Source organism: Amblyraja radiata, chromosome 4 (genome assembly GCF_010909765.2).
Source record: "Amblyraja radiata isolate CabotCenter1 chromosome 4, sAmbRad1.1.pri, whole genome shotgun sequence".
Classification (NCBI taxonomy): domain Eukaryota; kingdom Metazoa; phylum Chordata; class Chondrichthyes; order Rajiformes; family Rajidae; genus Amblyraja; species Amblyraja radiata.
The window spans coordinates 20409960-20437273 of NC_045959.1; the positions used below are offsets into that span (position 1 = coordinate 20409960).

At 43.1% G+C, this 27314-nt stretch overlaps 1 protein-coding gene across 3 annotated transcripts in view; it reads right to left on the minus strand.

The window, feature by feature from the left end:
• Positions 1-26985, minus strand: part of nfatc1 (nuclear factor of activated T cells 1) — a 261410-nt gene extending 234425 nt beyond the window's left edge. For all 3 annotated transcript variants that reach the window (XM_033019054.1, XM_033019055.1, XM_033019053.1), the window contains exon 1: positions 26538-26985. In XM_033019054.1, coding sequence (XP_032874945.1) covers positions 26538-26556 — 19 coding nt within the window. In that variant the 5' untranslated portion in view covers positions 26557-26985. The remainder of the gene's footprint in view (positions 1-26537) is intronic.
• Positions 26986-27314: the final 329 nt, after the last annotated feature.

Consider the following 27314-nt stretch of genomic DNA (forward strand, 5'->3'; position numbering starts at 1 on the left):
TTTTCTCCGAGATCCTCCGTTTCCTCCCACACTCCAAAGACCTACAGGTTTGTAGGTTAATTGGCTTGGTTTTGTATTTAAATTGTTCTTAATGTGCGTAGGAAAATGTTAATGTGCGGGGACTATTGGTCGGTGTGGACTCGGTGGGCCGGATGGCCTGTTTCTGCACTGTATCTCTAAACTAAACTAAACATCCACCAGCCCATCAAGTCCACACCAATCAGTTTATGGTCATATGTGTAAGTACAGCAAGGTGCAAGTTCCATGAAAATCTGGCTCACAGCAGCAAAACAAGCACATAAAAATGCAAATTATATGCAAATCATGCTAGACAGTAAATAGAAAAGACTGTTCAACACAGAAAGCAAGACATAAGTGCATAACACAATTAGATTTAAAAAAATAATTCCATGGTAATACAGGAGGTGGTCAATGGTGTTCATTATCGAGACAGATTCAGGTCACATTATTTCCTCCACTTTCCCATCAATTACATTTTCTTCCTCCGCCCCCTCCACTGCACAGTTGGAGTAAATTACAATGAGCAATTAACCCATATGTTTTGGGGATATGGGTGGGGGAGAACCAGAGCACCCCGAAGAAACAGAGAACCTACAAACACCAGACTGCTCAGACAATACCAGAGATCAGGATTGAAATCAAATCATTGGAGTTATGAGGCAGTAGCTACATCACTGTGACCCTTTAATCTTGACAAGCACAGAAATTTACCAATTATTCTGCTCAAAATGAAGAAAGTTCATTGCTCCATTGTTGGAAGTGATTATATTGCTCCAAATAGTTTGGTCTGAGAGTTGTAAGTTGTATGCAATTAGGAGCATCTGGGGGAAAAAGTATCAATGACCAGAACTTCTCCATTTAGACAGATGTTATGAGTAATACCAAAGATTCAAGCTGTTAAATCATTTGATGCAAAACACAAAATGCTGGATACATTCACTTCAGTAAAGTTTCATTTAACTGACAATGCTAATTTGTCAAAGATTTCATGAGATACATCCTAATACTAGTTTGAGATCCCCCAAATTCAATTTGTTTTCTTGGATATTTTTGATCACTGGCAAATTCTTAGTTATATTATCTGGTTAATATTTATCAAATGAAAATGAAAACACGGCAGCTGCTGGATATCGAAAACTAAAAACAGAAAAAAAAGTCAAAAACTTGAAATACTAACTAATTTTCTGTAAATACTTATTGTTTTATTCAAGGTAGACAAAAATGCTGGAGAAACTCAGCGGGTGAGGCAGCATCTATGGAGCGAAGGAGATAGGCAACGTTTCGGGTCGAGACCCTTCTTCAGACTGATGTGGGGGTGGGGCAGGAAGAAGAAAGGAAGAGGCGGAGACAGTGGGCTGTGGGAGAGCTGGGAAGGGGAGGGGAAAGAGGGAGAAAGCAAGGACTACCTGAAATTGGAGAAGTCAATGTTCATACCGCTGGGGTGTAAACTGCACAAGTGAAATATGAGGTGCTGTTCCTCCAATTTACGGTGGTCCTCACTCTGGCCATGGAGGAGGCCCTGGACAGAAAGGTCAGATTCGGAATGGGAGGGGGATTTGAAGTGCTCAGCCACCGGGAGATCAGGTTGGTTAATGCGGACCGAGCTGAGGTGTTGGGTGAAGCGATCGCCAAGCCTACGCTTGGTCTCACCAATGTAGAGCAGCTGACCATTCGAGCAGCGGATGCAATAGATGAGGTTGGAGTAGGTGCAGGTGAACCTCTGCCACACCTGGAAAGACTGCTTAGGTCCTTGGATGGAGTCAAGGGGGGAGGTAAAGCAACAAGTGTAGCATTTCCTGCGGTTTCAAGGGAAAGTAACTGGAGAGGGGATGGTTTGGGTGGGAAGGGATGAATTGATTGATTGATTGATTATACCTTTAATAATCCTTTACAGGAAATTACAGTGCCACGACAGCTTCAAGACAGACATAACACCACACAAAACAGGGAATTGACCAGGGAGTTACGGAGGGGGCGGTCTCTGCGGAAATCCGAAAGGGGAGGTGATGGGAAGATGTGGCCATTGTTGGGATCCCGTTAGAGGTGGCGAAAATGTCGCAGGAATACCTGTTATATGTGACGGCTGGTAGGGTGGGAGGTGAGGACTAGGGGGACTCTAGTGGGTGGTGGGGAGTAAGAGCAGAGTTTCGGGGTATGTAGGAGACCCTGAATTTTATTCAAGTTGTTTGTTTCATATATTTTCAACATTCATCAGAGAAAGGTAATATAAAATATATCAGGAAATAAATACAAACTTTCCTCGAAAAATAAATATTGCATCAGTCATATTTTTCTTGAAGAAATGAACCTGAACATATTTTATCAGGAATGATTCTGGTTCTGAATTCTACTTTTCACAAACATAACTTCAAATCTATTGGTTATAGGAAAATGATGTTTATCACAATGTATTTGTAACCATTTTATGGAAATGTAATTACAGTTGTTAACCTAAGCTAATGTGGGGTGCTGGAAACATATTCAGCACCACACAATTTATGGTGGTTGTAAAAAAATATCCTTAATTCATTTAAGACTATGAAAAGACTGAAAGGAAAAAAGAGAAAAAAAGAACAAAGAAAGAGAAACAAAAGAGGAAAAGTGCAAGCCTGCAACAGCGAGCAAGAAAAAATGAAAGACACACACAATGGTAAGAGGTATAGAAAATACAAGATAATAATTTGCACTTACATAGGAGATTCATGAATTCCTGAAGTATTGCACAGCCAACAGACTAGCTTTCTGTGGTATGTATAAATGTAAGTCTATCTTTAAGAACTGTATGTACCATGTTGTATGATTACATGATTGTACCAGCTCCTGCCAAGAATGAATGGAAACAAAAATCCCATGGATACTGCACATTCCAAAGAAAGGAACAAATGCATTAATATCTCAGCCTTTAACACTTGAGTAAGGAAATCGGTGCTAATCTGTGAGTCAATACAAGTTTGCATTAACAGAATCAAATAGTACCCAGGACAAATTTGAGTCGAAAAATAAAATTAAACCATAATATTACTTTGTCAAGCAGTATATATGGGAATAGAAGATAAACCATTCAGTCAAAGAGGATTGATTAATGCTGCCCCACATCTTTTAAACAGTACACAAACCATTATTTTCAAACATATTCCTATTTAAATGTACAAAATTCAGCAATATGACATGAAACTGTAGATGCAAAACACAAAACGCTGGATTAACTCAACAGGTTAGGTAGGCACTCTCTTTGGAGAGAATGTACTCCCTCATTGTTGCAGGTGTGAATTCAACTGTGTTCCAACCCACCACCATTGTGTGACTCGCTGAGATCCCCTCTAGCACTGTGTGCAGTCTGAAGGAGGGCCCCGACCCAAAACATCATCTGTCCATTCCCTCCACAGATGCTGCCTAACTCACCGAGTTCCTCCAGCATTTTATATTTAATTCAGCAGTGATGTTCAGCACAGAAAACCCCCAAGACATCAATGAACTAAAGGATCAATTGATCTGGTCATTGGCTGGTGAATGGATAAGTATGGGGCCAGGAAGAATTGGCTGTTCTTAGTCAAATTGTGTTGTGACATCTATTACATCAGTCTGATTGAGAATATAAAGTATTCATTAATTCAAAGTTATCACATCCAAGGCCACTGTACTCATTGCTGCAGAGATGTTGGCTACATTATGTGTACCATTTTTAATTGTTTTTGCAACTCGTAAAATTTATGACATGAATTGGAAAGAACTTCTTTACTGACTGGTGTTACAAATTTGGGGGGAAAAAATCCAGGTAAAGCAGTAAATATATATGGATATTCAAAGTCTTTCTGCATCTCAAATAGGAAAGTGTGAATGAACATTTCTTATCATAATTAATCTGAAGCTGGCAATACCTATTTTATTTTTACCCAGTTATTGAAGTTTCCATCCTTTCCTAATGTCACTGAGTGACATGCTGGTACTAATATTCCAAATGCAAGGATGACTGTTAACACCTGACTGTCAGAACATGACTGTCATGTTCCTACATTCTAATACTGGTCCAATATTACATTGATCTGAGTACCAGTTAGGTGCTGCACATGCGTATGAATTGGACAGTTATGGGTTCGTCTACTCCAGAGATCAGGGGGAAAAAATATATAAGCCAATATTCCAGTGTGGGTTGATTGGAGATGATGCCTTTCTGATGATATCCAGTCAATTCTCTCAAATGGGCTTCATCTTAAAGTATACCAGCACAGGTTGCCCAGGTGCCACAAATAATACTTGTCCCACAGTTAATTTAATAATGGAAATCAATTTTGACATTTTCCATTTCCATTGAGATCTTACTGTGCAAAAACTGGTGGCTGCATTTGCTACACTAATGTTTAAACTTTAAAGATTGTCTATTTAACTCAATGGAGCATCTTATAAGGGATAGGAAAGCTTTCAAGTACAGGTCCACCACTGATTTCCGGCACATTTGTATCCAGACCCTTTCTGGATTGATTATCTGTTTTGATGGACCAACAGAGGTTACAGCTTCCAAGAGGAGTCGAACATTACTGGAACGATCCTCCAAGGCCTTGGAGGGGCGAGATAACGGCCCGCAAAGCTGGCCTCAGAGGACAGCTATGGGAACAAATATTCTGCTCTGGCCTGGCCGGAATTCCAGAGCCCTGGCCAAAGGGAGCATCTAATCGACCACAGAAGTCCTGATGCGGTCGAAATCTGCCACCTCACCAAACTTATGCCCCTGTCCCACTTAAGAAACCTGAACGGAAACCTCTGGAGACTTTGCGCCCCACCCAAGGTTTCCATGCGGTTCCCGGAGGTTTTTGTCAGTCTCCCTACCTGCTTCCACTACCTGTAACCTCCGGCAACCACCTGCAACCTCCGGGAACCACAGGGAAACCTTGGGTGGGGCGCAAAGTCTCCAGAGGTTTCTGTTCAGGTTTCCTAAGTAGAACAGGGGCATTAGGCACCATATTTTTGGGGGCATTTCCAGGAGGAATTTCAAGTCTGCTCTCGTAATTTTGTCGATTAAGGAAAATGCCAGACCACCATTTGCCAGAAAATCAGTGGTGGAGCCATATCATTTTTTTTTTAACGGCGTTTCATTCAATAAATTCTGGTTTACATCCCGGTTTAAGGCTTCAGTGACAAAATCCATCTCAAAAGCTACGTTGTCTGTATCATACAACTACAATTATAAAACTCTTCTACATAATCAACCATCCAAAATTATGTTACAGAGGCACAAAACAATCAACAGAACATGAACAAAGGGGAGCCAGTAAAGCTGTCAATAAAGTCACTGGTTCATTTCTGGCTCGAAGGAGCTGCTCACCTTTTTGGGGAGAAGGCAGGCACGGGTTATTCATTGGGGACGATCAGCCATGATCACAATGAATGGCGGTGCTGGCTCGAAGGGCCGAATGGCCTCCTCCTGCACCTATTTTTTATGTTTATATGTTTATATGAGATGAGTGTTTGTGGCATGTGATTTGCAAAACGGGAGAAAGCAGAAAGTTGGACGGCAAAAGTAAGGAGTGGAAGGGAGGTGAATCACCAGAGCAAAGTAGGAATCCTAATATGTGCAGTTAAAGGAGGTTATAGAAATAGAGGAAGAAATGGTGGATGTATCGGTAAGTGAGGACAAGTATTTTCACCCTGATGTATTATAATAGGGGGACAAATCGAAGTTAGTGCGCAGTAGAAACATAGAAACATAGAAAATAGGTGCAGGAGTAGGCCATTCGGCCCTTCGAGCCTGCACTGCCATTCAATATGATCATGGCTGATCATCCAACTCAGTATCCCGTACCTGCCTTCTCTCCGTACCCCTTGATCCCTTTAGCCACAAGGGCCACATCTAACTCCCTCTTAAATATAGCCAATGAACTGGCCTCAACTACCTTCTATGGCAGAAAATTCCAGAGATTCACCACTCTCTGTGTGAAAAATGTTTTTCTCATCTCGGTCCTAAAAGATTCCCCCCTTATCCTTAAAGTAGATTGTTTTGGTGTGTGCCAGCTCAAACAACCAGAAATGCCTGCATGCAGAGAGCTGCAATCAAACGATAGTGCGTGTGAATGTTCAGAGGGAGTGCCACTAGTGGGTGGATGTGGACTGGTGGGGGGGGGGGGGGGGGCAGAGGAAAGTGGTTGATTCTTCTGAGACAGCTCTTGTGGTGATCATGGGGTGCGATTTGAAACTATCACAGGATCACAGTCTGTTTTACATGAACGAGTGGGAGGTTAAGAGGCCCTAGTATCCTGAGGTTTAACCAATGCTTAAACTAACTGTTATTGTAAGCAGAGTTTCATCCAGCTAAAGACATTTAAGTAAAACAAAAGAATGCTGGAAACAGTGAACTGGTCAGGTCAGTAGGGAATAGGGTGAATGCCCCAGGTTGAAGATAAGATTTCTGGTTCTGATGCAAGCTTATCGACCTGAACAGTTCCCCTTCCCACAGCTGCTGTTTGACCTGATGAATGTTTCCAGCATTTTATTTTGTTACACATTTTCAGCACTTGCATGTTTGTGCTTTTCTCTCATCCAGCTAAACAGCGATCACTGAGCAGAAAAAAACAAACCATGGTGATTGTGATGTCATCTTACTGTGTTTCTGTCATTATTCTCCATTTAACACCAAAAATGTGTAATAGTGTCATGACTGGTACTATCAGGACCGTTCCCCGGTATTATAAATGATAACTTACTCTCAGCAGACAACATGGGAAACAATATCACCCGACATTATTAGATCCTTTACAATATATCTGTTTGTTGCGACAGCTCCAACACATCCCTTCAGCAGTTTGTAAAGGGACTTGTGAACTCCTTGCAGTTTTAACACGTGTTTGAAGCCCTTAAATTATTTTGATCGCTGTGTGCAGTGTGAGGCATGGTAGTGGTGTGGGAGTGACACAAGTGGGTGGGAGATGGGGGTGGGGAGGAAGGGCTATTGCCCATTCTCCCCAATCATTGAAGAGTGTTATAAGTAGAAATGTGACCACAGTTCCACTGTGAATAAAAGAGAAACAGGAAATCAATGGTGTAGAAAGTGTTGTGCTCCATCACAGAATAGTAGACAGGCATGCTTTTAAATCTCTGTAGGAATGGGATTTTACACCCACCTTCGGTATTTACTTTAATATACCAGGTAGAATGTTTGTTGATGGAACCAATATAGCAACCCTTAACTCTGAATGCTATTTTTTTCCTTTATTCCCTACTCTTTAACAAACAAAGTCATAAAGGTCAGTGTTATTAGAGAGGCTTAAACCACTTCCATTTTTAGAGCATCTCTCACATGGTAAAACTTTTCAAGGCATGGTGTTGAGCAAAGTTAGACTCCCAACCAGATGAGGAGATATTGGAGCAATCACTTGGTGTACAGGGGAATTCTAGAGCTTAAGGCTCAGGTAAATGAAAGCACTGGGCGAGTAAGAAGACAGAATCATTGTTGATCTATCTTTCCAAACCCCATTGTCCTGCCTTCTCCCCATAATCCTTGGCACCCTTACAAATCAAGCGTTTCACAATCTTTGCCTTAAAAATATCCATTGGCTTGGCCTGCACAGCCATCTGTGCTGATGAATTCCACAGATTCACCACACTCTGACTGAAGAAATTCCTCCTCATCTGCTTTCTAAAGGTACTTTCTTTTATTCTGAGGCTATGGTCTTTGACCCTAGACTCTCCCACTGGTGGAAACATCCATTCCACATTCATTCTATCCTGGCCTTTCACTATTCGATAAGTTTCAATGAGTTCCCCCTCATAAAAACATAGAAACATAGAAAATAGGTGCAGGAGGAGGCCATTTGGCCCTTCGAGCCAGCACCGCCATTCATTGTGATCATGGCTGATTGTCCCCTATCAATTGTCCCCTCCACTAGCCCCTAGAGCTCTATCTAACTCTCTCTTAAATCCATCCAGTGACTTGTCCTCCACTGCCCTCTGTGGCAGGGAATTCCATAAATTCACAACTCTCTGGGTGAAAACGTGTTTTCTCACCTCAGTCTTAAATGACCTTCCCTTTATTCTAAGACTGTGGCCCCTGGTTCTGGACTCGCCCAACATTGGGAACATTTTTCCTGCATCTAGCTTGTCCAGTCCTTTTATAATTTTATATGTTTCTGTAAGAACCCACTCACCCTTCTAAATTCCAGTGAATACAAGCCTAGTCTCTTTTTATACCACCTCATATTTTTAAACTCCAGGGAGAACAGGCCCAGTGCTTTCAAACGCTCATCATATGTTAACCCAATCATTCCTGGGATCATTCTTGTAAGCCTCCTCTGGACCCTCTCCAATGCAAGCACATCCTTTTTTAGATATGGGACCCAAAACTGCTCACAATACTCCAAGTACAGTCTGACATCTTATAAAGCCTCAGCATTACATCCCCGCGGTTCTTCTGATTTTTGAATTCTCATCACATTTAGAAAATCGCCTACGCCTTTATTCCTAATACCAAAATGCACGACACCACATTTGGTTATGCTGTATTCCATCTGCCACTTCTTACCCCACTCTCCCAACCTGTCCCTTCTACAGAGTCCCTTCTTTCTCTACTCTACCTGCCCTCCACCTATCTTTGTATCACATGCAAACTTGGCCACAAAGCCTTCAATTCCCTCATCCAAATCGTTGATATACATCGTGAAGAGGGGCCACAGCACAGACCCCTGCGGAACACTCTTAGTCACTGGCAGCCAACCAGTAAAAGCCCCCTTTATTGCCATTCTTGTCTTCTGCCATCCAGCCAACCTGTTATCCACACTAGTATCTTCCCACTGATACCATGGGCTCTCATCTTCTTTAGCAGACTCGTGTGGCACCTTATCAAAGGCCTGAAAATCCAGGTAACATGCTATTTACTTCCTCAAAGAATTCCAACAGATTCATCAGGCAAGATCTCCTTTTCACAAAGCCATGCTGACTTCGGCCTATTTTATCTTGTGCTTCGAAGTCCTCAGAAACCTCATCCTTTATAATGGGCTCTAAAATCATACCAACCACTGAAGTCAGGCTAGCCAACTATAGTTTCCACTCCTCTGCTTCTCTCTCTTGTTGAACAGCAGAGTAATATTTGCAATTTTCAAATCTTCTGGAACCACCCGACTCTTAAAAGATCACAACCAATCTCTAAAGCCACTTCTTTCAGAACCCTGGGTGCAGTCCATCCGGTCCTTCAGACCTTTCAGCTTCCCAAGTACTTTCTCCTTAGTGATAGCCACTTCACTAACTTCCACCCCTGGACTCTCTTGAATTTCGGGCAACGTTGCTGGTGTCTTTCACTGTGAAGACCGATGCAAAAAACTTTCTCCGAGTTCTCAGAAGGATGTGGGGCTGGAGCAGAAAGAAAAAGTAGTGAGAGAAGTGTGCAAACTTTAAAACCGAGGCATTGCTCAGTTGAGAGATGGTCAGACGTCGGTGATCAGGAATTAACATCATTTCATTTACAACAGGATTGCAAAGATCTCAAGTGCAGAGACTGGGTCGCAGATTGTGAACAATTCAAGTGCTGAGAGTTGACGGTACAGAATGAATGATTCAAGTGGGTAAAGTATAGTAGAGAAAGTGAGTAATTTGTGTTGAATGCAGAGAGTGAGTAATTCGAGTGTGGAGTATGAATACTTCGAGCGTAGTTTAGAGATTGAGGGACTATTAAGAGTGCATTGGAATAGTCAAGTAAACAGCAACAAAGGAATGGTTGAGCGTTTCATCATCAGATGAGATAGGGCAGGAATATATGCTGACTGACAGGCAAAACAAGTCAAGATATAACCAAAATAGCTCAAACTGAGGAGGCGGCGTAAGCCACCTGTACAAACCTCCTCCCGCAGCGCTGGAGGCAGCATCGCGCTGGTTAAACTCGAAGAGAATGTCGAAGTCAAACTCTTCCTCGTCCTCGCACAGAGAAGTCATTGGGGTGCGGGGATGGGGGGTGGGGGTACGGGTTGGAGGGAGTACAGAAGCCAACGATGGTTCCCGCAAGACGCAGCTGAGCGCGGCGGCCAACTGGGCTTGCAGCCTCCGGTAAACCACACCAAGCTAGATGCCCTGCTTCCTGCACCCTTCGACTTGTATTCACCCAACTGTCCCGCTGCAACCGATCTCTCCAGGGTGGGCAATTCAATAACGACCTCGCTTGTTGCTGCAGCCTTTCCTGTCTATTTCAGCAGTGAATTTCCTCTAATCGCACTCACACTCGGTTTCCGGTTTTCAAGACAGATGTCATGCATACATGCAGAGTGTGACTTGCCCGAGTATATGCGCCTGCAATGTCACTTAGTTATTGTGGCGGTTGTCTTCAGTAACTCTCCGCCCTTTGCCCCCACACGGCGTACATCTCAGTGGAATTGAGCCAACTAGCATTTGGGTCGTACGTATTTAATAAAAATACGACCTGAAATTCTCCAACATAAAAATGATCATTTCATAACCATGCGGGTCGTGGAGTGTAAACTACACTAAAACAGATTTGAAAATGCACCCAAAGCATCGTCCAGATACCTAAAATAGCCTTCTCCCCTCCGTAATGTCAGAAAGGGTGATATTGACTCATGAATTCACTTCCATTCGCGGCTCTTAAATCAGGGGTACACGTTTAAGGCGAGAGGGGAAAGATTTTGGAGGAACATGATTTGCAACTATTTCGGACAGAATGGTGGGAACGTGTTGCCACAGACGAAGCCGTAGAAATATTTGCAGATAGGTGGACAGTCTGGTATAAACATGTACTTGCCAGAGTGAGGCCACACGCAAACTAGAGAAACAACACCTCATATTCCGCTTGGGTAGTTTACAACATTGGCCGTGCAGTTATCGAGATAGAAAATATTGGGAATTATCGCGTTTGCTCACTACATTTCACCAACAGTAAGGCATTATTTGTGTTTTTTTCTTGATTCCTTTGGTATCTAAAAAGTTTCAGAAGTGATAAATCTGGCTGTAAAATTTTAAAATCGCCTATGGTTCTGAAGTGGGGTTTTACATGCAAAAATAAAACTCTTCAGAAGCTAAATTTATCATTTAAAAACATTCTCCAGACCTACCAATAGTGCGTGGAAAAGTAAGTTTTATATAATTATGTATATGTTGGCAAATAATAAAACATCTTGACAGCTTAAACGCCCACTCTCTTTCAATAGGATATTGTCAATTTGCTGAGGTTGGTTATGTCCAATTAACAGCTAACAATTATGCCATTCCTTGGCTTCCTCCGAGTAAAACGTAATTCAAAATCCACGTATGGTTTGTGATTTTTTTTAATGATAAATTTTGCTTCAGAAGCGTTTCCTTTTTGTATGTAAAAACCCACTTGAGAACCATGGGCGATTTTAAAATTTTACAGAGAGATTTATCACTTCTGAAACTTTTTAGATACCAAAGGAATCAAGAAAAAACACAAATAATGTCTTACTGTTGATGAAATGTAGTGAGCAAAAGCAATAATTCCCAATATTTTCAATCCCGATAACTGCACGGCCAATGTTCGCCAAGCACTTTAGTTGGTGTTGTCCCTTCAGCTGCCGCTTCTCTCCACTGTCATTTCTCCTCACTTTTGGAATTCTGAAGTAGGATAAATGTCTTTCACACTTGCCCCGATTTCCATAATTATTTACAGCGCAAAAATGGAGCATTTTGGCGGTTTTTAACTTGCCCGCTACGCTGGAAACAATGGTAAGTGCTTACCTGCAGTTCATCGCGTGTACTCCAGTTGGCGTTGCGTGGCAACAGTATGGGTCAAGGGTCGTGACCCGACTGCCGTGCAACCTCCCTATATATATTATTTGAATAAAGTCTATTTTGAAATTAAAAAAAAGACCATTGAATACATCAATTTTAAATAACCCCGTCCACCTTTGTTTTACTTGTGCCTCTCTCCCACCCCGCTGTGCAGAGGTGGGAGATTGCAACCTTCATGTGATCCACCCTGTTTCGACTAATGCAATCAGCTCGAATGCACAAACAATTAGATCGAATAAAACAAGTTGACCTACAACTTTAGGCTGTGCACGCCATAGGGAGATTGCACGGCAGTCGAGGTCATGACCCGTGACCTGTACTGTTGCCACACAACGCCAACTGGAGTACACGCGATGAACTGCAGGTAAGTATTTACTATGGCTGCCAGCACAGCGGGCCCTTCTTCTGGCCCGGCATCTGGACTGGTTGCACCATCGCGGACCACAGGCCACCTATCCCCGCGGCTGGGGTTGGGGGGGGAGGAGGGGGGGAGAAGAGGTCAGGGTGTCGGAGCAGCGAGGTCAGTGACTCTGGGTGAGCGGAGAGAGCAGACTGTCCCCAACTTTGCTGCAGCTGACGTTGCCCAGAGCCGCGGCCCCACCTCACCCGGCCCCGCTCTACCCGGCCCCGCTTCAACCGGCCCCGTGTGTGGGCGCTGCCAACCCGCAGCCCCAGACAGTGTGGCCCACAGGGGGAGACGGGGCGGAGAGTGGTCGTGGCCGGACAGTGCTGACCCCGGGGGCTGTCCCGAGGGATGCTCTCCTTCGGCCGCTTACACCTTGGTGCTTGAGTTCAGAGCAAAGATACTAGAGCACTTGGTTCAGGGCACTCAGTCACCTAAAAAAATAACCCCACAATATTGCAATCAAATTGCTCTGACTTTGAGTTCACTTTATTTAGTGAAGGCTTATCGAGATGGTGTTGTCTCTCTGGACACAACAATGAATGCGGCTATTAGTCGCGGATTGTAAAAGACACCAGACCATGAGATAACACCAGTGTAAACATGATGCCTTCCCACTTTCAATGACGGCACCCACAATTATTTACAGCGCAAAAAAATGATCATTTCGTCGGTTTTTAACAGGAAAGTACACGTTTCGTGTGTTAACAGTGTATACCGAGGCCGCCATGTCCTCCACATGGAGTGAGCTGCTCCATGCGTCACACCCTTTGACTCGATGACCTTACATGCAACCCCCCTATAGGCAAGAAAAACACCCCGCTGTGCACATATATCTCAACCTATCCCCACCCTATCTGGCACCCTTTTACTTTCATCTCTAGTTCTTGTTCACCCATCTGTCAGTCCCGCCACTCCCCCCACTCACCTGTATCCACCAATGGAATGCCAAGCTTCTTCCCGTCCCCACCTCTTTGCCTCCTTTTTCTCCGTACTAGTCAGCCTGAATGAGGGTGCCAACCCGAAACTTCACCTATCCATTCCCTCCACAGATGCTGCTGGCCTGCGGAGTTACTCCAGCACTTTGTTTTACATGAGTAGAAAAGGTTTAAAATGATATGAACCAAATGCAGGCAAATGGGAACAGCCAAGATAAACTTTTTAGCATGAATGAATTGGGTCGAAAGGCCTGTTTCCATGCTGTATAACCCTCTGGCTCCTCCGATAATTAAATAGTTAATTTCTGCCTCCAAAAAGTCTTCAAGTACCGGTTGTTTCCTTTGACCTAACATCAAATATTTCTAAAATGTTGTAACTCTTAACTCAATAGCAATATAGAAGTACATTTACCACAAGGACAGCAGTGGATCAATAAGTGGTCATTACACCTTGACATGGGCAGATAGGGATGGGGAATAAATACTGACCTTGATAACATTGCCCTCATTCAAACAGTGACAAATACATTTTTTGGCAGTAAAATTCCACCACTTAATGCAATCTTTAAATCTGCTAAGATTTATCTTCCTAATAGCCCTCTAACATCTAATTTATAAATAACATCTAATTTATTAATCGGGTTCAAACTAAAGCGTGGAGCGGTGGAGTCAACAACGTGGAAGCGTATGCATGCAGTTAACAGGAGAGTGTAGGAAAGGTCACGGTTAAGCTAACAGGGCAGGTGGATGAGAAACAATGCAAGCAGAAGGACATGAAAGGACAGATGCAAAAGGTAGAAGGGAGATAAGAAAAACAAAGCTGAAAGCTTTGTGCCTTAATGCGAGGAGCATTCGTAATAAGGTGGATGAATTGAATGTGCAGTTAGTAGTTAAGGAATATGATACAGTTGCAATTACGGAGACATGGCTCCAGGGTGACCAAGGCTGGGAGATAAACACGCAGGGGTATTCGATATTCAGGAAGGATAGACAGAAACGAAGAGGAGGTGGTGTGGCATTGCAGGTTAAAGAGGAGATTCATGCAATAGCAAGGAGAGACATTAGCTTGGATGCTGTAGAATCGGTATGGGTAGAACTGCGAAATTGCCAAGGGCAGAAAACGCTTGTTGGAGTTGTACACAGACCACTAAACAGCTGTAGGGAGGTTGGGGATAGGACCAAGCAGGAAATTAGGGATGCGTGTAGCATAGGTACAGCAGGTATCATGGGTGACTTTAATCTACATATAGATTGGGCCAACCAAATTGGTAGCAGCATTGAGGAGGAGGATTTCCTGGAATGTATACAGGATGGTTTTTTAAACTAATATGTAGAGGAACTGACTGGAGGACAGGTCATCCTAGACTGAGTATTGTGTAATGAGGAAGGATTAGTTAGCGATCTTGTTGTGCAAAGCCCCTTGGGCAACAGTGACCATAATATGGCGGAATTCTGCATTAGGATGGAAAGTGACACAGACTAATTCAGAGACTAGGGTCCTGAACTTAAAGAAGAGACTTGGAAGGTATGAGACGGGAATTGGCTAGGATGACGGGCAAATTATACTTAAAGGGTTGACGGTGGAGATGCAATGGCAAAGATTTAAAGACCGCATGGATGAACTCCAGAAATTGTTCATCCCTGTCTGGCGAAAAAATAAAATGGGGAAGGCGGCTCAACCGTGTCTAACGAGGGAAATCAAGGATAGTGTGAAATCCAAGGAAAAGGCATATAAATTGGCCAGAGGAAGCAGCAAACTGGAGGACGGAGAGAAATTTATAACTCAACAGAGGAGGACAAAGGGGTTAATTAAGAGGGGAAATAAAGAGCATGAAAGAAAGAATGCGGGGAATATAAAAACTAACTATAAACGCTTCTTTAGATGTGTAAAAAGGAAAAGATTAGTGAAGATAAATGTAGGTCCCTTACAATCAGAGGCAGGTGAATTTATAACGGGAAACAAAGAAATGGCAGAACAGTTAAACAAGTCTGAAGAAGGGTTTCGGTCCGAAACGTCGCCTATTTCCTTCGCTCCATAGATGCTGCTGCACCCGCTGAGTTTCTCCAGCAATTCTGTGTAGCTCAGTTAAACAAGTACTTTGGTTCAGCTTCACTAAGGAAGTCACAAACAATCTCCCAGAAATACTAGGGGACCGAGGATCTAGTGGGAGGGAGGAACTGAAGGGAATCCACATTAGTCAGGAAATGGTGTTGGGTAAACTGTTGGGAATGAAGGCTGATAAATCCCCAGGGCCTGATGGCCTGCATCCCAGAGTACTCAAGGAGGTGGCCCGAGAAATCGTGGATGCATTGGTGATCATTTACCAATGTTCTCTCGACTGGATCAGTTTCTGTGGACTGAAGGGTTGCCAATGTAACCCCACTTTTTAAGAAAGGAGGGAGAGAGAAAACGGGGAATTATAGACCAGTTAGCCTCACATCGGCAGTGGGGAAGCTGTTTCAGTCGATTGTTAAAGATGTTGTTGCAGTGCATTTGGAAAGCAGTGATGGGATCGGTCAAAAGCCAGCATGGATTTATGAAGGGGAAATCATGCTTGACTAATCTTCTGGAATTCTTTGAGGATGTAACAAGTAGAATGGATAAGGGAGAGCCAGTGGATGTAGTGTATCTGGACGATCAAAACGCCTTTGACAAGGTCCCACAGAAGAGATTAGTGTGCAAAATTAGAGCACATGGTATTGGGGGTAGGGTATTGACATGGATAGAAAAGTGGTTGGCAGACAGGAAGCAAAGAGAAGGAATTAACGGGTCCTTTTCAGAATGGCAGGCAGTGACTAGTGGGGTGCCGCAAGGCTTGCTGCTGGGACCCCAGTTATTTACGATCTATATTAACGATTTAGATGAGGGAATTAAATATGACATCTCCAAGTTTGTCGATGACACAAAGCTGGGTGGCAGTGTGGGGCTGCGATGATGATTCAATGAGGCAGCATGGTTACTTGGATAGATTGGGTGAGTGGGCAGATGCATGGCAGATGCAGTATAATGTAGATAAATGTGAGTCAAGAACAGGAAGGCAGATTATTATCTGAATGATGTCAGATTAGGAAAAGGGAGGTGCAACGAGACCTGCGTGTGCTTGTGCATCAGTCACTGAAAGTAAGCATGCAGGTACAGCAGGCATTGAAGAAAGCTAATGACATGTTGCCCTTCATTGCAAGAGGATTTGAGTTTAGGAGCAAGGAGGTCCTACTGCAGTTGTATAGGGCCCTGGTGAGACCGCATCTGAAGTATTGTGTGCAATTTTGGTCTCCTAATTTGAGGAAGGACATTCTTGCTATTGAGGGAGTGCAGCGTAGGTTCACCGGGTTAATTCCCGGGATGGCGGGACTGACATATGATGAAATAATGTGTCGACTGGGCTTGTATTTACTGGAATTTAGAAGGATGAGTGGGAATCGTATAGAAACATATAAAATTCTTAAAGGATTGGACAGGCTAGACAGAAAAAATGTTCCCGATGTTGGGGGAGTCCAGAGCCAGGGGTCACAGTTTAAGAATAAAGGGTAGGCTATTTAGGACTGAGATGAGGAAAAACCTCTTCACCCAGAGAGTTGTGAATCTGTGGTGGAGGCCAATTCAGAAGGCAGTGGAGGCCAATTCACTGGATGTTTTGAAGAGAGAATTTAGCTCTTCGGGCTAAAGGAATCAAGGGATATGGGGAAAAAGCAGGAATGGGGTACTGATTTTGGATGACCAGCCATGATCACATTGAATGACGGTGCTGGCTCGAAGGGCTGAATGGCCTGCTCCTGCACCTATTTTTCTATGTTTCTATAATGGCTTTGTTAGATATCTTTGGCAGCTCCTAGCACTAACTCCCCTTAACAGTTTTGCTGGCACTCCTCAGTGCTTTATTAAGTTGAACACTAACTTAACACTGAAGGCAACTCATTTCACCTCCATATGCCATTATTGCCTTAACTTTGTGATCCTCAAACCCTGGGAGAAAATCTTCCTCTACCGTCAGCAATCTTAAAGATTTCTATTTAGTGTCACTCATTTTCTGCTTCTCCATAGCAGAGATGGATCGCTGCCGGGGATCGCCGGAGAAGAGCTCCGACCGCCGGCCTGCGGCTTGTAACATCCTGAAGCCGCGGTCTCCGGTAGGAAAGTGGCACTCCAAGCCACGGAGTGTGTTCGACCGTCCCGACGTCGGAGTTTCAATCATCCCGACGAGAGGGCCTGTACATCCAGCCATCCGTAGCGGCGACTACAGGGAGTTTATGACCCCGACCACGGATGAACAAGGGAGGAGGACTGGCTGAACTTTGTTGCCTTCCATCACAGTGAAGAATGCTATGGTGGATGTTTGTGTTGGATTCTATTGTGTATTGTGTGTTCTTTTTTTTACTGTATCGCTGCATGGCAAATTCATTTCACTGTACCTTGGTTGATGCATGTGACGAATAAACTTGACTAACTTGAGTCTCTTCTTGCTGTCTCCTTCTTCCACCTTCTCAGCTGTTGCAGAGTTCTGCCGACTGGCCAGCCGCCAGCCTCCACCTGATCACCGTTGAGGTCCTCTTTGTCAGCGAGTGACCTCCCCTTTGACAAGTCCACCGTGGGTGACCAAGCCAGGAGCATAGTTCCAGAGGATTTAGCACTCAGGATCTTAGTCACGTACAAGTTTCTCCATTACAACAAAGCGACAACCTTTCTGCAATATAGTAACCAAAGCTGAATACGGCACTGTGGTCTCCCCCTTAGCTATAGAAGCAAATATTATATTTACTTTTCTCCTTAACAATTTCTCATTAACAATTGAACGCCAAACCACAAAAAAAAGATTTCCGTTGTCACACATGAAGTGTGCATACATGTCATTGTTCTGTGTTGTTCATCCATTGTGCTATCTAAGTGGCCCTGGTCTGGTTAACATTATTGTACAAGCCAACCACACAGAAAATGTATTCCAGGTATTGCATAGTGCGTAAGGATTAGTACCAAGGTTTAACACTGATAAAGTAATCAGTTGTTAAAGTCTGAAGAAAATACTAAAGGGCATAGCTTTAAGATGCAGTGAGGGGGTGGAGTGTGGTTGAAATTAGATCTGTGAGGCAAGTTTTATTTTCACATATACCACTGCCAAGGATGGTGATAGAAGCAGATATAAGAATGACATCAAGGAGGCATTTAGATGCACGTGTAAATGCTGGGAATTGTGGCAGGTTTGGTTTGTTTAATGGATCATGTTCAGGCAGATAGGGTTTGTTTTATTTGGCATCACAGTTGACACAGGCTTCATGGGCCGAAAGGCCCGTTCTAGCAGTGTACTTACTGTACTACATTCTACATTACAAAGGGGATAGGATTTAGTCTTCTGGAATTTGCACTTCTCAAAACAAGTTGTTCCCCATTATTAGATTAAGATTGGTCTATATATTGTAAGTGTAGTGTTGGTGTAAACAAAACGACTGCATATCATTGCTGCTGACAAATAAATATACTTTTAGACACAAAATGGCAATATTCTGTTTCCTAAGATTAAAAATATGACTGCAATATGAATCTCAATGGGAGTCTATTGTTCCCACTCAATACCAGACTTAATGATCAGTATAAAAAACTGCAGATACTGGCTTACAAAAAAGGACACAAAGTGCTGGAGTAAGTCAACAAGTCAGGCAGCATCTCTGGAGAACATGGATAGGTGATGTTTCGGCCGAGACTCTTATTCAGAATGATTGTGGTAGGAGGAGAAAGATAGAATAATATGATTCATTCAGACTAATTGTGGTACAGGGAGAAAGCTAGAATAATGCAATTCATTATTTGTGAACCTTTCAGCAACAAGTGTGGATATAACATTTGCTTCCATGCTAAGACTTTTCCATTGGTGTTCCTGTGAGCCACTGGCCTAATCAGTACACACAGATTATGTGTCTGCTCTTTGCATATCCTCATATCAGGCCTATGCACAAAAGAGGTTCAGAATTTGAGGTTGTCCTCTTCTATCTCCAGCGTATTCTCATAAACATTGACAACTATAAGCCCTTGAGTCATCCAGTTGTCATTCAGCTTAGAGTATCAAAGTTAGCCTCAACCTGACCTTGCCATCATTAATCTATGAGAGGTAAATCAGGTAGGTGTGTACTCCTGATCGAATTATAAAGTTGATATTTCTAGTGTAGTGTAGTACCGAGTACTGTTAAATGTGCCACTGTGTGAACAAAATGCAATCCAACATCCTGTCTAGTCTCGAAGGTGGATGGAAGAGATACCACACCACTATAGTGAAGAAAAGCAGAATAGCTAATGTTTAACCAAAAAATCTAAAATAGAGTATCTGGTTATTATCAGCCATGATTAGCTGTTGCACTTCCAATATTATATTTCAAAAGTTGGTTGTAAATTATAACCATGTAACCATATAACAATTACAGCACGGAAACAGGCCATCTCGGCCCTACAAGTCCGTGCCGAACACTTATTTTCCCCTGGTCCCACCTACCTGCACTCAGACCATAACCCTCCATTCCTTTCCCATCTATATACCTATCCAATTTATTTTTAAATGATAAAATCGAACCTGCCTCCACCACTTCCACTGGAAGCTCATTCCACACAGCTACCACTCTCTGAGTAAAGAAGTTCCCCCTCATGTTACCCCTAAACTTCTGTCCCTTAATTCTGAAGTCATGTCCTCTTGTTTGAATCTTCCCTACTCTCAATGGGAAAAGCTTATCCATGTCAACTCTGTCTATCCCTCTCATCATTTTAATGACCTCTATCAAGTCCCCCCTTAACCTTCTGCGCTCCAAGGAATAAAGACCTAACTTATTCAACCTTTCTCTGTAACTTAGTTGCTGAAACCCAGGCAACATTCTAGTAAATCTCCTCTGTACTCTCTCTATTTTGTTGACATCCTTCCTATAATTGGGCGACCAAAATTGTACACCATACTCCAGAATTGGTCTCACCAATGCCTTGTACAATTTTAACATTACATCCCAACTTCTATACTCAATGCTCTGATTTATAAAGGCCAGCACACCAAAATTATGTTGGGACATCATCATCCTCTCGACATAAGATATCCAAATCTATGCATTTCCAAGAGTCAATGGATTTTGATCAGAAATGCAACCACCTTGATTTTCCTTTGCCCATCAATGTGCAAAGAACACCTGAAACCCCCTATGATTCCTCAGCTACAAAACACGAGGTGTGTGTGTGTGTGTGTGTGTGTGTGTGTGTGTGTGTGTGTGTGTGTGTGTGTGTGTGTGTGGGGGGGGGGGGGGGGGGGAGGGGGGGGGAGGAGTAAAGCAGGCCCATATTAAATGAAAATAATTAGTTTACCTTGCTTGAGCAACATGATTGGTCACTGTAAACATACATGAGTTATCATCATGCTACTTTCCAGTAATTTATTTGGTTGCCGATAATCACAAATATCCCAGATTGTGAGTTTATGTCAATTTGGATGTTAATTTCAATTTGGCCTCAACATAAACTCCCAGGTAAAGAAAGACTCTAAAGCACCATACTCAACATTCTCTGATTCTCAAGAATGGAAGAAGTTCTCTTTATACCTCAACAGTAATACCCACCTTTTCCACTCTTGTTATTAATATTTCAGCATGATGATTTTATATATGTCGTAGTTTTCTGGGATCTAGACATAGCTGGCAGGCCTAACATTCCTAATTGCTCGAGTAGTTGGTAATGGTTTTTTAATCATTGCAGTCTGCCTGGTGAAGGTGCTCCTTTTCTGCTGTTAGAGAAGAGAAGATTTCAGGATTTAGACCCTGCGTTATATTACCCAATCAAGATAGTAGTCAATGCAGGGGGAGCATGGAAATAGTCCCATGCAAATGTTCTCTTGTCTGCTTTGGTGGGAGAAGGTCAAGGGTTTCAGATATGCTGTTCGAGTATGCACCAGTGGTGGAGAGAATGAATGGTAAGGTTGATTTCAAGCTTTTTAAAGAGTTGGAACTGCACAAGTGGAGCACATTTCATTACACCCCTGGTTAGTGCTTTGTAGGCAGTGGGAAGTCTTTGGGTGCCTTAGCCACCAGCCCAATATATAGCCTCTTACCTGCTCTTGTCGGCACAGGATCTATGTGGGTGATTGAATTGCGTTTCTGGTCAATGGTGTGCCTCAAGATTGCAATGCCATTGAACGTCAAGGATAGGTGGCTAGCCTCCCTCGTGATATCGTTATTGCTTGGCACATTTGTGCGACATATGTTATTTGTCATTTATTAGCCCATGTCTGAATGTTGTCCAGATTTAGCCGCATGAATTCAGAACCTCATTTACTGTGATCCTGACTGGTTGATGAAAAATGTTTGCCTTATCTCAACTGTGGAATGAATTTCAAAAAAATGAATTGCAGACAATCAGACAAAATTATAAGTATTATTTATTTTTATTCATTACAACAATCTGCACAAATTAGTTCATAGGGAGGTGGAGGGAACAGTTTAAACTGCTTACACACTATGAACCAAAATGATCAGGCACCCGGGCTCTAAGGAATTGCAGTGCACCAAGGGATACATATTATAAAAAGATATCTAGAGATTTGAAGATGAAATACTCAGCATTCATGTTAATTGCATGATTTATCTATCTTACGAAAAAAAAAATTTACATTCTCTTAAATTAACTTTTGCATCTTTATCTTATAAACTAATTCACATTTTATGCGACTCTGTTTTTCTTTCCAACGTGCAACCTGACAGATTGTTTTTTTTTCTTGATTTCCAAGTACCTGTATTAATTTACATCTCATACAATGCACCAAAAAATACTTGATCCATTCGGTAACATAGAATGTGAATCAACTCAAAAGAAAGAGACTCAAAAGTTAACTTAAGAAGTGCCTAATGCCCCTGTCCCACTTAGGAAACCTGAACAGAAACCTCTGGAGACTTTGCGCTCCAGGTAAGACCTGGTAAGACGAGGTAAGACCTTCCACTACCTGCAACCTCCGGCAACCACCTCCAACTAGCATCGCAACCGGCTTCGTCTAAAAAATTACCGATTTTTAAAACGGCAACCTATTTTTAGTCGCGGCCAGTTTTGAATTTTTTGAAATAATCATCAGAACATAGAAGAAACGGAAACCACATAACCTGCAGGGTTCTGAACCTACAGCAGAAAGGTGGTATTAGGTTGAGCAACTTTTTTTACCGCTGGCAGAATGGGCCGAATGCCCTCCTACTGTGTCCTAACTTATTGAGGACTCCATGAAGACAATAGAAACAATTACAACTGATTACCATTTCTCTTACATCAGAGTTGAGCATTGGCAACCACCGACAAATCTCTCTCCCGTTATCAGGTCATTATGATAATCTGATTTGTTGGAGCATGTAGAAGTTCACAAATGAAACCACCTTAGTGACATGATCATGAACAATGACGAAACTGAATACATGAAGGAGATAGATATCTTAGTAGCACGGTGTCAGGATAACAACTTCTCCCACCAAAAGGAACTAGGCATCAGCCTCAGGAAGAAGAGTAGAATACACCCCCCAGTGTGTATCCATGGTGCTGAAGTGAAGATGGTCGAGATCTTCAAGTTCTTGGGCATAAATATCACCAACAATATTTCCTGGTCCAACCATATTTTGATGCGATGGTCAAGGAAACACACCAACTCCTCCACTTACTCAGGAGACTAAGGAAATTCAGAATCTCTTCAATGACTTACTAATTTCTACGGACAGACCATAGAAAGCATCCTATCCTGATGCATCACAACTTGGCAACTGCTCTGCCAAAGACTTCAAGAAATTGCAGCAAGTTGAGCAGACCGTTCATTCTATCATGCAAACCAGTCTCCCCACTATCGACTCAAACTACACCACAATGCCTCTGGAAAGCAGCCAACATAATCACACACCGTCATTCTCAGTCTTCCCCTCTGCTCTCGCTCGGGCAGAAGATACAAATGTTTAGGAGCACCTTCCACCAGATTCAGGAACAACTTCTTCACCTGCTATTATCAAATTATTGAATGGGCTTATCTCAAGCTATGGATGTAGTCTTGATCTCGCAATCTACCTTAATGTGGATCTTGCACTTTTTTTATCTGCAGTTTCTGTACAGCTGTAACACGATATTCTGCAGTCTATTTATTTTCTCTGTTGTGCATGACCTGTGGTACTTGTGTATGGTTTGATTGTAGTCATGTATGGTATGATTTGCCTGAACAACATGCAAAATGAGGTTTCACTGTATCTCGGTACACATGATAAGAAGCTAATACCTATAATAGCTTGCTGTGTACATTACAACAATGAGTGCTACATATGGGAGATTTGTGTGTAAAATCAAAACAGCTTGGGAGTAATGTCTTGACATAGTTAGAGAAATGATTAGCAGACAGAAAACAAAGAGCAGGAATAAATAAGTCCTTTCCCAAATGTCAAGTGGTGACAAGTGGTGATACAGCGGGGTCAGCTCTTTAGCCTCCGCTACTCACAATATCTATTAATTATTTAAATGAGGGAAGTAAATGTAGTTTCTCCAAGATCATAGATGACAAAAATCTGGATGAGAACCTGAGCCACGAGGAGGATGCAGGGAGGCAGTGTGATTGGGACAGGTTAAGTAAGTTAGCGAATGCATGCCAGATGCGTTAAAAGTTGATTGATATGAGATTACCTGTGTTGGGTCAGAAATAGGAAGGCAGATTATTACCTGATCAGCAGTACATGAGGAAACGGGGAGGTGAAATGCGACCTGGCTGTCCCTGTCCTTCATAGCAAGAAAACAAGTGCAGAGGCAGGTATGTCCTACTGCAATGTATAAGGTCTTAGTGAGAGAGCATTTTGAGTATTGTGTGAAGTTGTGGTTTACGTCTCTGAGTAGAGTGCAGCAAGACCCTGACAGCATCTTTGGAGAGAAGGAATGGGTCCCACTGAGTTACTCCAGAAATCACAGTGAAATCACGTAAGATATCATTGGAAAATGAGTGAAGTACTTCAATATAAGAATATTGCTTAAGCCTGCATTCACCTGTGTCACTATAGGTTTATGAATGATGATGTGACTAGTTTGAAAGCCACATACTTCCCTGCTGCAATCTCACACAAGCATTTGGCTGATGCAAGATATAGAAACGGAATTTACAGTGGCACTGATATTTCTGGCAGGAATTTGGAGACCTGGTTGAATACAAGGATTATGTTGGCTTTCATTCATTGTTCTTTTTCTCTTTAAATCATCGTCTATATCTCTCTTTTTCCTAACTAGTCTGAAGAAGAGTTCCACACTGTCAGAAGTACCAGTTTTCTAAGCCAAGGTCCTGTCCCCTGACAACCAAATCACATCTATTTTGAATAAGGGAATGGGAGAACCTGACTAAATGTTTTCCCTCATTCCTGTTTGTGCTACTTCAGTGTAAACAACTGGTGACCATATCACAACAGTGACTGCAGCTTAAGAACTACTTTAACTGAAACATAACACTGCTTCTCTCTCCACAGACTCTAACCTGCCGAGTGCCCTCAGCATTTCTGTTTTTATTTGATAAGTGTTACGTTGTTTGCAAAGACAGGCTCTAAAAGGTGGTACAGAAATATGCAATTCATTTATTTACCCCTCGCGAATCTTTCATAAAACAGACAGACCCAAAAATAGTCTCTCAAATAACCCAGCGCAGATCTCCTCTTAATAACTGCTTCTAAGGTATGTGTGTGTGTGTATGTATGGGCTGGGGAGGGGAAATGATTTAGATGCTGTGTATTACAAAGGGCTTTTGAGGAGCTGAGATTATTTTGCTTAATGAACGTCTGTTTCCTTCTGAAGGTGTATTCCAGCAAGAAATCCTACAATCATTTAGAAGCAGTAGTAACGATCGAAATTAAAAATTGAATCGCGTTTTCTGCTGATTTGAGAGAAAAAACGTTTTGCAAAGGAGACTCCCTCCTGAAGTGACGTCAAGGAAAACAGCATCTACAGCTTGAATTAAGCCCTCCGCTGTTAGTGCTTGGATGTAGTGACGTGTCACAATGATACATCCCCTGTCATTTCAAACAGGCAGCGCTGTGGCAGCGGCGAGCTCACACCAGGTTTACACAGATGGGCTAACATGTCTGTCACTAATTGTTAACTCCCACCTTTTTCCAACCGTGCATTTTTTTCTTTTACTTATTTTTGACACTAGATTTTCCCAGGGACACCCATTGCTGGGAGACCGCTACAAATGTCAAGGACTTTGCACTGATCCCCTTTGCTCGGGAGACCACTAGCGGTTGTTGTGCAGATGTGCTGCTGCTGCTGCTGCTGCTGCTGCTGCTGCTTAGTTTCAGAGCCATGCGGTTCGCATCCCGCCCCTTCTGTTTACTGAATCTCAAAGTGATGACTGGTAATTCTGCAGTCGATTCCCTATTCAAACCCATCCACCGCGCCACATGCATAACCTGGACTTTATTTTATATTCCCTTGCTTTCCTTAATCTTCAACACTACTCAATTTTATTCGATACAAACACTCATTTTTTTTCCACGGGAAAATTAAATCAAAAGGTTATGCAAAATATGAGCGGAGGAAGGGGGGGTGGGGGAGGGTCAAATTGAATGCAAACTAATACTAAGTGAATAGTCTTCTATCTCATTGTATGAAAAGGTAGGTAACACGACTACGTTTATTTGCATAATGTTCGAGATTAAACAAGAACGGGGCTGAATTGAAAGTTCTGGGGGTCTTATGTAGCGCGGGTATTTTTCATATGATCTGTGATGAGAATCCAGTTAGTGTATATCCTGTTGACATCCCATTAATCATGAGACGCGTGCAACGTCTAAACTAAATGCCAAGTGGTGTGAATTAGAATGTGTACTTTGGCACGGGTCGCCGCTGCCCAGACTATTGAATTAAACCATTCAGATGGGCTCTCCCCACCTCTTTCCCCACCACTCCTGCCAGAGAGAAAGAGAAGAAATGTTTCTCTCCTCTGCTCAAAATATTGGTGTCGCCTGCATTGAGTAGCAGAACAAAAAGTGATGATGTGTAATACCAACACAAAAATAATACTCAACATATAATACATGCAAACAGTCACACAAACACACCTCGCAGCACATCGGTTTACTAACAGTGAATAGAGATATACACACCTTCCTGTGTGTAGACAGGACATCTCGGCAAACAACAATATTTAACACAAGACTCCACTATGCCATTGGCAGAGACCTTGGAAACACCTAGTAAACACCTCGCGGGCCCTCTTAAATCAAAGCTAACTTTGAACCTTCCAATTTTCAATGTAAAATTGCAGCTCCCGTTAACTGCCCCGTCCTCAATACATTCACAATGTTAACGTTCCAATTGATCAATCCCCAATAAATCTGTCACGGTGTTCAAGAAGGAACTGCAGATGCTGGCAATCTGTCACGGTCTCGGTCTCACAGTTTAACCAAAATCGACTAACAAGTTCAGTAAAAAAAATAATTACCTTCCTCTGCAGATTTCATGCTGCGTTGGAGATAAGGGACGAGGATAATAAAGTGACTTTCCCCTCTCTTTGCCTGGCCCTGGGAATGTTCAAGCTAAAACCCCGCTCTGTAAGAGATGGACAAAGTATCCTGTCCGTTGCATTCTGGTGCAAGCGCTGGCTGGCAGAGTCCTGGTTGCTGTCACTTTTGGAGTTCCCACGGAGCTGTAACGCTGGTGCTATCCCTGCCGCTGCCTTGATGGGCAAGGAGTTTCCTCGGGCTCCACTGATGTGTGTGTGTGTAGTGTGTGTGTGTGTGCTTGTGCGTGAGTGAGTGATGGAGAGCCGCCAGCGGCTGAGCCCGTGTCAGACACACATACTCCCTCCCTCCCTCCCTCCTGCAAAAGCAATTAAAGCAGCAAAATACACCCACCTTCGGCGGAGGCGTGCACCCGCCAGCCCGCACGCGCGCGCGCGCCTCCTGAAACTTCCCGCGCGTGCACGGCGCCCTCCCATCGAGCGCGCGCACCATTCCATTCCATTCCATTCCCTTCCCGCGCGCGCGCGCCAGGGAGAGGGAAGCCTGGGGTTGCGGGGCGTTCACGGTGACTCCCTCCTCCACCCAACCCTTCCTCCCTCCCTCACCGCACCCCCCCCCCCCCCCTCCCCCCTCCTGTGCATTCCCTCCCTAGTGAACGCCCGCTGGCGCCTCTGATGAGCTGGTTGCTGTTTCAAACTGAAATAACAACAGCCACCTTTACCTGTTACCCGACTTAGCATCCAATCAGTAAAGGACAA